This window comes from Balaenoptera acutorostrata, chromosome 7 (assembly GCF_949987535.1).
Source record: "Balaenoptera acutorostrata chromosome 7, mBalAcu1.1, whole genome shotgun sequence".
Taxonomy (NCBI): Eukaryota; Metazoa; Chordata; class Mammalia; order Artiodactyla; family Balaenopteridae; genus Balaenoptera; species Balaenoptera acutorostrata.
This window is the reverse complement of record NC_080070.1, coordinates 97,156,220-97,168,305: the sequence shown is the minus strand read 5'-3', so window position 1 is coordinate 97,168,305 and position 12,086 is coordinate 97,156,220. Positions and strand designations below refer to the sequence as shown.

Below are 12,086 nucleotides of genomic sequence, written 5' to 3'. Positions count from 1 at the left end.
ACGGGAGAAAATATTTGCAAATGATGTGACCAACAATGGATTAATTTCCAAAATATACAAACAGCTCATACAACTCAACAACAAAAAAAACAACCCAACCCAAAAATAGGCAGAAGAACTAAATAGACATTTCTGTAAAGAATACATACAGATGGGCAACAGGCACATGAAAAGATCCTCAACATTGTTAATTATTAGAGAAATACAAATAAAAACTACAATGAGGTACCACCTCACACTGGTCAGAATGGCCATCATTAAAAAGTCTACAAATAAGAAATGCTGGAGAAGGTATGGAAAAAGGGAACCCTCCTACACTGTTGGTGAGAATGTAAGTTGGTGCAGCCACTATGGAAAACAGTATGGAGGTTCCTCAAAACACTAAAAATAAAGTTGCCATATGATCCAGCAATCCCACTCCTGGGCATATATCCAGACAAAACTATAATTCAAAAAGATACATGCACCCCTATGTTCATAGCAGCACTATTCACAATAGCCAAGACATGGAAACAACCTAAATGTCCATCTACAGATGAATGGATAAAGAAGATGTGGTATATATAAACAAAGGAATACTACTTGGCCATAAAAAAGAATGAAATAATGCCATTTGCAGCAACATGGATGGACCTAGAAATTATCCTACTAAGTGAAGTAAGTCAGACCGAGAAAGGCAAGCACCATATGATATCACTTATATGTGGAATCTAAAATAATGACACAAATGAATTTATCTACAAAACAGACTCACAGACATAGAGAACAGACCTGTGGTTGACGAGAGAGACAGGGTGGAGGAGGGATGGACTGGGAATTTGGGATTAGCAGATGCAAACCATTATATATAGAATGGATAAACAACAAGGTCCTACTGTATAGCACAGGGAACTATATTCAATACCCTGTGATAAACCATAGTGGAAAAGAATATTAAAAAAAAGAATGTATATATATGTATAACTGAACCACTTTACTGTACAGCAATTAACACAACATTGTAAATCAACTATACGTCAATAAAAAAATGAAATATATCCAAAATAAATAAATGAGATGTGTGAAAAGTGTAAAATAAAATAAAATAAAAGCAACACACATATACATCCTAAACTGAACTCTGAAGTCTGTAATTATAATTTCCTCTCTGTTTGGTCCATCACTTTGCCAATAGTTTGTCCTTATTACGGTTTTTTCCTTCAAAGAAATGCAAATAAGATTCTTGGCTTTTAATCAAGAGAAGCCTTAAGTGCCCTATCATCTATATTACTAAAGTAGAGTGGGCTCTGTTTGTTTCTGTATGTTGAAATACAGTTGGTCATGCAGTACCAAGAAATATATATGATTTTTATTGGGCTTTAAAAAAAAGAAAGAGAGAATATGGGCCTGCCATAGGGAGAGAGACTTTGTTGGGGTTAGGCAAAACAATGACAAATTGGAATATGGAGGATTTCTTAATCAAAGACATCACACTCTCAGGAAATCATACTACACATTACAGTACACCTCTGCATTTAATCGTGGCTCCTATTGACTTCCATTTGGCACTGAAGAGAAATAAAACCCCATATCTACACTTTAATACAGTCCCCTCAGTGACTAGAGGTTTTGCTCTGACATTCATCGTCATGTTTTAAGGGTTGGAATAGTATAACTCTGCAAGGTTATTCTCTTTCTAAACACAAAACCATGCCCAACATTGTGACGACAACAACAAAATCCTCTAACCAAGTAAATATGTCACTTTCTGTACGTACATGTCAAGCAGTATAACATTCATGTCATCAATCCCAAGGGAGCAGAATGCCATGCACCACTCACCAGTCCTGGGGAGGAGGCCCGTTGCATCTTGGTATTGGAGTCACCAAGGAAAACACAATAGTCAAGCACTGGACGGAACAACACTTTACCTACATAAAGAAGAGACAGAGGAAGATCAGCTTCAGTAGTGGACATTGGTCCCCCGTGGCCAGCAGTCTCTCCTGACAGCCAGCTCAGGGTGATTGGCCTATGCTCACAACTGTCTTACCGCAGCGGAAGGAACATTGATCACCACCCCCCGCCTTGTGGAGTCTGAAATACTGAAAACTGGGGTGTGCCTGAGGGCCATTGACACACAGGCTTAAGCAGAACAAAGGAGTTCTCAATGTGCCTGAAACAGGGAAAGATATTCCCACACAAGGTGATAAACCCAGCACAGGCTGTGTGGACTCTCTATCGCTTTGTAAGGAAGTGTTCTAGGCCCAAAGCCCACTCTTACGTGGCCAAGTGGGGGTGGAAAGACTGCACGCAGGAGACTGCCTTTCCCAACAGCACTTTTCCTTTATTTGTAGTTTTCTAGAAGTTTCATTTTTCTCTCCTCTGATTTAGAAGTGATTCTGCATCTCTCTCTTAATGACCCCCTTCCAGTGTTAAAGACAATTGAGACAACAGAACCATACGGAGGAGAGCATCAGCTTTGAGTCAGGCAGAGTCAGGTTTAAATCCTAGTCCATTGAACAGCTTCTGATGTTAGGCATTTCTAACCTTTGAACTGGGATTATTGCAAGGAATATAAGTGATTACACATGTGAAGGTGTGTGGTACCGAGAATACGATACCAAGAAATAAATGTTACTTTCCTTCCTGTATACATATAAACTTTTCGAAAGGCTCAAGAAAATTTTATAATCAGGATAAGACTTTGAATGTGGCTATTTCATCCCAATGGAGAGGATGGCACCTTCAGGCCCTATTGATAACCCTCAGAAATGCCTCTTAGTACCCTCATCTGAATGACTGCCGCTGCCCATCGGCTGTTCTCCCTAGGTTCTGTTCCTCTCATGTCCAATCTATCCTCCATTTTGCTACTAAATTAATATTTGTATTTTTTTATTTTAAAAAAATTTTTTAATTTAATTTAATTTTATTTTATTTATTTATTTATGGCTGTGTTGTGTCTTCGTTTCCGTGCGAGGGCTTTCTCTAATTGCGGCAAGTGGGGGCCACTCTTCATCGCGGTGCGCGGGCCTCTCACTATCGCGGCCTCTCTTGTTGCGGAGCACAGGCTCCAGACGCACAGGCTCAGTAACTGTGGCTCATGGGCCTAGTTGCTCCACGGCATGTGGGACCTTCCCAGACCAGGGCTCAAACCCGTGTCCCCTGCACTGGCAGGCAGACTCTCAACCACTGCACCACCAGGGAAGCCCTAAATTAATATTTTTAAATGATACTTTCATGTGTCACCTGACCAAGACATTCAATGTTCTTTATTTTACATAATCATAGAATGAAAGAACTGAGAGGGATCATAAAGATCATATGGTCTAAGGAAGGCAAGTGCCAGTTCTATTCAGCTGGCGGTAGCTCCTTGTAGTGACCATGTTGCAAAGGATTCTGAGACTCAGCACTGTCTTATCAGCTCTGCGGTTGATTAGTGATGTCTGCCTCAGGTATAGAAAGGTAGATGACAGCACATACACCATATATTTCCTAGTCTTAATCAAGTTGTCTTCCTTTAGCTGATTCTTGTGATATATCTTCATAGTCTAAGTAATATACTAATAATGCTACTCCTTGATTTTTCAGTTTTAGACCTGATTATTTTTACTTCTCACTATAAAAGATGAGGATTAAGCTTTCTTTATACCCCTGTTCAACACACATATTTCTTGTCCCTCCACACAATAAATAGCCTCATGACATAATTTTAACAATTCTGAAATTTCATATTTACATTATTATGAATACATAAAGGTTATTCACACCTGAGTCATACAATATTAGATAATTACTTACAAAATTTTGTGTTCCCCCAAATTTATAAACATTCTGGTTTTTTTATTTGTAGTTTTCTGTGTACTTATAATTAGTTCGACCCCAAACTGTCCTCTAATTGTATAAATTTCCTCTCAGCATGTTAAAACATATTTGGTAGTCTATTCATTTAATCTTCTTGAAGAAATCACTTCTGAGACTTTTCGGTAACCTCCAGCCAAAGTCCAGTAGGAACATATCTGTGGTTGAATGAGATCATTACTCATTGCAGCAAGGGAAAACACTCACCAGGGGTAACAGTAGAGTATCTCAGTACAGGGTATTAGAAAGGCCTTACAGGATTTGGGCTTGTGTTATATGTTTTGGGGGATGGTTTAAGAAAATGGGACTCTGCCCTAGATTTGACTATTGTCAGAAAGTGAGGGTAATTCTATGATTATCTTAATAAATCTTAAGATAGAAAGAGAAAAGACTAGATTAAAGCTAAAGCTGTAATTGGTAAGGAAGACTGTGAGATGGGAATACGTGATATTTTGTGGCTTGGAAAATGTTCATGTTTTTGTCTGTGACCAGAGACAAATACAGAGTGGTCTTGTTTTTTTCTGTGATCATAGAATGGTCTTGTCTGATGGTGATTTTCTGTGAAATTGTTTGTGTTCAATAGGAGAATACCAAGGCCCACCTGTGAGTGCCAACTCCCAGATCTCAGAAGCTGCTCTTCCCTTCTCAGCCTTCTGATCTGTAACAAACTGGTCTCACTTCTCTACATGTACAATCCCCAGCTTAGGAGCCTTACTCCATCATCTTGGTGACTCCTTTTACCTCTCTCCTATGTTGGATCCCCTATTTCACGTGTCTCTTCTATTTCTCTTTTGGCTTATTCTCTTTTTGTGGGAGGAGCATGTCTTTCAGTAGCTTCCTAAGAAAGGTGAATGGAAAGTAGTTTCTTAAGACCTGTGTGTCAGAAAGTGCATGTCAGAACACCTTTCATGTCGGAAAATATTTTATCCACTCTAGCTTCATAGATAATTAATACTTTAACTGGATATGACATTTTAATTGGAAATTATTTTTCCTCATAATGAAGACATTGATCAACTGTCTTTTTTCATCTAAAGTCACTACTAAGAAACTTGGTGTCAATTCTGATACTTGATCCTTTGTTTGAAACCAGTTTTTTTTTTTTCCATGCTGGAAACTTGTAGGATTTTTTACTTGCCTCTAAAATTTTTAAATTTCACAATGAAGTTCCCACTTGTGGGGCTTCTACTTTTAGCCATCGTGCTGGACACTTAGTGGGCTCTCTGTATATGGAAACTCATGTCTTTCAATTCTGAGACTTTGTCTTAAATAATTTCTCCAATTTTGTCCACTTTTATTTTATTGTTCTCTTTCTGGGACCCCTATTACCCAGATGTTGGACCTTCTAAAAGAGTCTTAACATTCTTGTCTTTTTTTTCTCTTATTTTTCATTTTTTTGTTTTTTGGACTTGCTACAAGGGAGATTTCCTCAACTTTTTCTTCCAGTCATTCTATTTAATCTTACATTCTGCTATCATATTTTAAATTTCCATGACCTCTTTTTCTCCTAATGTTTATTTCTTATAGTATCCTTATTCTTACTTCATATCTTCTCTTATCTCACTGAGAATGTTAATGATAGTTTTTTATTTTTTTCTTCTTTCTGCAAATTACATTTTTCTTCAGATTACATCTTCCTGGTTTTTTGTTTGTTTTTGTGTCCTTGTTTGTTCTTTTCTCTTTCATACTAGAAACTTTTCTCAAATATCTGGTAATCCTTATCTATCTGCTTATATTTAAGAGTGGGATACTGTAAAGCTAACTGGATGCTCTTTCTGATGATGAGGTTTGCCACTATAGACTGATCTGACTGGACACAAATATGTTAGGAATGGCTCTTCACCAAAGAGGAAATTGTGGTAGAATGCTCACAAGTTGTTAATATTTTAATAAAGAAATGCTATTTATATTAGGATACATCTAGCTATTAAGCTCATAAAATAACACTCATATAATGTAGAACTAACAGAAATGAAAATATATTAAAATCCTTTTCCTTCAGTGCTTTCAGGAAAAGTCTATGTTTTTGTCCTAGTTCAGTTTCAGGGAGAGACTAACTTCCTCTTTGAACTTATGACTTATAATTAGCCCAGCCATAGTCCTATGCTGGCTGGCAGTACTTGAAAATAGGAGTGGGTCAGGCCAGTCACTCCCAGCCTGAATGAACATTTCAAACTTGCATGCAATCTGAAAACAAAATGATTAAAAAAGATAAGCATGAAGGGCTCAGGCTATTCTTCAAAATTTGTTTCCCCCTAGGGACAGTTGTTTGATTCTCTTAGGCCTTTGACTGTAGAGACTCTCCCAGAATTCTGAGCCACAAACCTCATGAAAATTTCAAATATTTCAGAAAAACATCAGAGTCTTAAAGAAACTGAGGTTCACTGATATAAAATAATTGGGATGTTTACAACAGAATATGTCTAATTTCTTAACTCTATGAAAGTTACTGATGTTTATTCATATATTAAAAATGTCAGGAAGAACAGACACCAATCTACTAATGCTGCCTCCTGGTGAGTAACATTTGAAGTAGAGGTGGGAAGCAGAAGATGTTTAATTTCTTACTTTACTTACTGTTTTATTTATTTATTTATTTTTGGTTACAATGAACACACATTAATTTTTTTTAAAATATGAAATGCTACTCTATAAAAATCAAAACAAAGAACTAAAATAAATAAGCTTACAAAACCTGATATATGCAGTTTGGGGCTCAAAAACAATGGTAAATTACTTTACCTCAATATTAGAACATAATTAGAACTTTTAATACTTGATCAGTTTTTTCCCTTTCCCATTAGTGGAAGCTTCAGCCTAACTCCAGCCCATTTTCCAGATTACCTTAGAAAGATTTCCTTTCAAAAGATATATCAATTAGGTTTACAATTTGGCTGCAAGAAGTAACAGAAACTCAATTACAGTGGCTGAAGTAAATAGAGGGTTGTTTTATTCACATAATAAAAAATCCAGAGATAGGCACACACCAGGTAGTTTCACATAATGAAACGTCCAGGATCCTCTTAGCTTTTTCTTCTGTCATCTTTAACATGTATATTTTTTTCCTCCAAGGTCACAAAATGGCCATTCTGCCTTTGGGCATAAAATCACACAGAAGTGGGGAAGGGCAGAGAGCAAGATGCATATGGCAGATGACTTGGCGGACTCTGTCTTTTTAACAGGAAAACAGTCACTTTCCCAGGAGCCCTATCCAGGAGATTTCCACTTACATTTTATTGGCCTGTCCTGGCTCATCTCGTCACCCCCAACTGCAAAGGAGTCTGAAGATTTTTTGATACATTGCAGCTCTGAACAAAATTGGGGTTCTGTTAGTAAGGTCAAAGTGGAGCATATTGGGTAGGCAGCCAGCAGGCTCTGCTACCAATGGCTTACCTTGTTACCTCTTCCACAAACCAAGCATACTGAATTTCTTCCTGAAACTAGACGGGTGGGTTTGTGGAGAGTTGAGAAATGTGTCAGAGAAGCAGTTAGCCAGAGTTCAAAAATTAGTATCATTCACTGCAGTATTGTTTGTAATTCGACACGTTGGAGAAAACCTGAATGTCTGAGACCTGAATCCAGGAAAATTTGTCAGGAGCCTTTAGTTGACAGAGTAGTTGATGAATGTGCTCTCATCAGATCTTCTGTAGAAAGCTTACAAGCTTCTCTAGTCCCCGTTAGTATACATGTACAGATTTGCCAACAGTTGGGAGCAAATCATTTGGAGCAGCCCACTCCTGGACACCAGTGGCAGAGAAACAGACACCAAGATGCTTGCTGGACTCCAATCTGTTCAGGAAGAAATAACTCTACTTTCCAGAAGGAGAAATCAAAGTCTTCCTTGCTGGCTTCTTAACTTTTCCATGAAATCTTTCCTGATTATTCAATTCTACGTTGAGCTCTCCATTTTCTGACCTGCGGTAGCAATTATCTGCTCATCAAAATCACAAGTTCTATATACTGTTACACGGATTTCACAAGACCACGTCTCATCTTCCTAAGTCCAGTGCGTGCTTCTCAGCAGCTAGCTCTCCATGGTAGGAGAGGCCATGGAAAGCAGGATGTCGCTGGGCATCTGTGGGTACAAAAGATGCTACTGACGATGCACAGGTTCATGATTGTGGGGCATCCAAACACACTTCAGCTACTTTAAAAGAGTAGCGTAAACTTCAGAGGGATCATGGTTAGTGACCTTTAAATCACTAAAGAGTATGATCTTCCCTTCCTGGGACTAATTTTAGTCAATATTCAATCCTGGTGCCTAGAAGTGTGTGCTGTCACAGTAGGAAATGAACCACATCAGATTGCTTTTGGTGTGAAGATCCAACTCTAAGTCTGCTCTGAGTCAAGTATGCACTCAGCACCCCCAGATAACCCTTCCTGTATCCTTGGATGGTACTCCTTCCCCATCAGTCGCTGCGTGTCCTCTTTCTCACTGCTCTCTTCTCCATCAAAAAGAATCTGATAAGCTCATTCCTAATAAGACAGCAAAGACTGATAGAATAAGATGTTACCCTCTCTTCAAAGTACTTCAACAGAGGACAAAAGCACAAGCCAGTACAACTGAAATACAATGGTGGAGTTTCAAGTATCAACAAAAAAGTTAAGAGGTTTTTCTTTTGTGTAAGAACTTTCCAGGTACTCAAACTACTACATAAGAGTAGCCAACTATTCTGTTATTAATAGTTCCAACTATTCTGTTAATAGTTCCTATTAATAGTTCCTAATTTGAAATCTATAGTGTTTCACAAATGAATTCAGATTTTATAAGTATAATAAATATCATTTGAATATGCATGTTTCCAAAGTGCTGAGTCATGAGTTAGAGAGGCAGTAAAATACAGTGTTAGGACCATGGGATCTAACTGCCTGGGTTTGCACGTACGTCACTGAGGCAAGGTGCTTAAATGTCTTTGTTCCTCATTCTCCTCATCTGGAGAATTGGAGATAATATTACCTACCTCATGGGGTTATGTGAGGATTAAATAAGACCATACATATAAGCACTTAGAACTTTGCCTAACACATAGTCGTACTCTATAAACGTTAGCAACTGTTAGTAGTAAGAGTTTTTATTTCCAAATGAATGAGAAATAGAATATTTGCAGCTGGTGAATTATAGATTTTTGACAAATCTTCATATTTTCGTTTACCATGACTTTATAAAGAATATTCAGCATAATAGGCAGTTCCTTTAAGAGTAAGAATCATAATTTCCCTACCATTTGCAAAAGGTCATGACAGGGTTGACTACATGACACTGAAGATTTCTTTCAATAGGTATAAATACTTATCTTAAACTCTGATTTCCAGATTGAAGCTATCCCTAAAGATGATTCTACATTAATTGAGAGAAGGCGAGAGCTCCATAAGGAAGTTGAAGTGGCTAAGAGGAATTTGACCCAGCAGGTTAATATCAACTTTCACTTAAGCTTCTATCTAAGAATGATTAAAGCAAACTTGTGTTGTTAACTGTGTTCCATGAAACCTCATTAATAGGAGAGTCATCAAAGAGAATATGGTCCTACTTAATGTGGGTCTGTTTCTTTATCTCAAAGTCCACTCCAAACCCATATTAAAATTCGGGAAAAAAAAAAAAAGAATGTGTTTTAACCAGCAAAAATTACACAGATTCATGAGATTTTAAAGTAAAAAGCCTACTGGTTAAAAATGAACAATAAGTGTTTTATTTCACCCACGTCTAATTTCAAATTTTGCTTATTCAAGCCACTGTCAAAGTGTTTTAAAACATGCTTTTATTTCTCTTCAAAAAATTACTTGAAAATACAGTCTGAATAAGAAAAAGTTCTACGTTAAACATGTTATCACGTTTGCACATTCTTTTATAAGATAAAGCAAATACTTGGTGCTAAGGCAGCAGAGTTACATTTTGTGTTTTAACAAAATAAACTCTACATAGAAAATTTAAAAAGTAGTCTGAGATACTGGCCTTAGTATATTCTTTCAGATAAATGCATTATAATATTTGTGTTTTTTTCAAAAGAAAATCCTATCAGAAGCTGAGTCTAAGTTAGTAGAACAGCAACTTGCTGAAGAAAACAAGCTTTTAAAGGAGCAAGAAAACATGCGAGAGCTGGTATTCAACCTTGTCCGTATGACTCAAATCAAAATTGACGAGAAAGAGCAAAAATCCAAGGATTTCCTGAAAGCTCAGGTAACTGCATTTTTGTAACCATCCACTAATTACCACAGGAGTCCAGGGTAGCCTCCTTTTAATACAATGTTCATCAGAAAACTATGATTTTTAGTCTCCTTCAAGTTCAGTGACTCTACAGCTTCCCTAAACAGAACTCAATCATGCACTGAAAAATATTCCAAGGATTCAACTGGCAACAGCTAACAATCTAGAGGGGAAAAGAACTAGGTCAATGACAACAAGCAGAGGATTTGAACAGATGACAATTGCAGTAAGAATAAGGTGGGTGCCTTCAGGGAACACGGCTGACAGGCGCACAGGCGCAGGTGTCTGTGATTCACCACCATCTCATAGTCCGTTGTGATTTGCCCAGAACAACTCAGAAGCCACAGCATTAGACCACTCTCCTTCCCAAGTTCATCAAGCCAGCATCACTTAAACCAATCCTAGGACAATTACCCTTAGTAACTGCTTCACCCCATGACTTTCCTGGGCTCCTGACAAAGTACCAGAGCTGAGCCAGTGCAACATCCCCAAACAAAACCAACAAGGAAACCAATAGCAAAATCAACCCTCCTATCATGCTAGCTAAAACTCTAAAATTAGAATCATTTACTCCACATAAAGATTGTGCCCAGAAGTCCCCTGTTAATGAATACGATATGACATGTTACGAAAATAGAATACCTGAATTTACCATGTGCCCCAGATGTTGGCTGTTTCTGAGTGCAGCTTTGTCTAATCCTGAGCAAGCATTCACACAGGGTAGCATTTCCTCTTGTTTTCCAGAAAGAACTCACATCAAAGCATTCGTGAGCCATGAGGTTAAGTACAGATGAGAGAAAACTGGGGTGAAGATCTACATCACACAACCCACAGCAAACTATTCAAATTGTCCTTTAACTGTTTATTTCCCACCCACCCACCCAGAACATTTGAGAGAGAGAAACTAAAAGAAGTTTAGCATGGCTGGGGCATGGGAAGATGGGGAAAAGGGTGTCAAATAGTGAGACCAGCGAGCAGGAAAGGTCAGGTGGTGAAGGTCACTTAATCCCTATTGAGCAGTTTGGACCCTGGTCCCAGAAGCTGAGGCAAAGCCCAGAAGAGTTCATGGGGTAGTTGCGTTTCAGTAAAGAAAGGCAAGGCAGTGGCCAGGGAGGAATGGGGGAAAGAAGGCTGCCTGAGGGAACAGGGTGGCGGAGGGGAGGAGGGACAGTAGCAAAACGAGGAGAGGAGAGGACAGAGGGACACTTATTAAGAGGAACATGGATCTGTTTTATGAACTAGACAATTTTTAAATTAACCTCAAAAACTGATACATGTGTTATCTATGTGTGACTAATCTATGTCAGCCAAACCTCATTACTAAATGAGCTAATTCAATTCTTTAATTTCTCTCAAAGAAGATCAATTTTCTCTTGAAATATGGAAATCAATAAAGGAAAAATATTGTTTTCCTTAAGTATTCTTAGCATTGGGAATTAGTCTGTTAAACATCGGCTGTAATAAACTATAATTGCCTTAAGACAACAGTCCATCTTATTTATTTTCACCTCTCATCTATATCCCTAAGATAAAAGGTGAAGGGGAAAAAAAAGTCAATGTTACTACTACCTCCAAGATGGAGTGGATGACACATTTTTTATCTCTTTAATTCTTCATACATGCAGTTACTTAAATAATATTAGTTTCTTCCTGACTCCCGTTCTCACTGAGAACAACATAAAATTGCTACATGTCAATCTTGGCTCTGATGCCTAGTTTCTTTTGAATAACCATATGGGTTTTGCTCTCGCGGTCCTTAAGAGAAGGCCAGCAGAAACTATTTCCTCTGGTTTCTACTAGCAAAATACTGTACTTCTTTGAATACGTTTCTCACCCTAGATAAAGGACCCAGCATCTTTGTATCTGAAGAACGTAACTAGCGCATTTAACATTTGGTATATATTGAGCACTTTGGAAATATAACTGCCGTCTTTTAAAATATTCATGTGTAATCTGTTTTTCAGCTCCCTATGGGGCTGGTCTCAGCATGGTGCTTCACTGTGTAGGAAAACACACCCACCGTACAAAAAAATGGAAAAGCGCTTTA

At 37.9% G+C, this 12,086-nt stretch overlaps 1 protein-coding gene across 1 annotated transcript in view; it reads left to right on the top strand.

Moving 5' to 3' along the window:
- The window catches only part of CCDC146 (coiled-coil domain containing 146), a 140,046-nt gene that overhangs the window by 113,704 nt on the left and 14,256 nt on the right, over positions 1-12,086 (top strand). The window contains exons 10-11 of the mRNA XM_007187102.3: positions 9,151-9,246; positions 9,842-10,012. Of these exons, the coding sequence (XP_007187164.2) occupies positions 9,151-9,246; positions 9,842-10,012 (267 nt within the window). The remainder of the gene's footprint in view (positions 1-9,150; positions 9,247-9,841; positions 10,013-12,086) is intronic.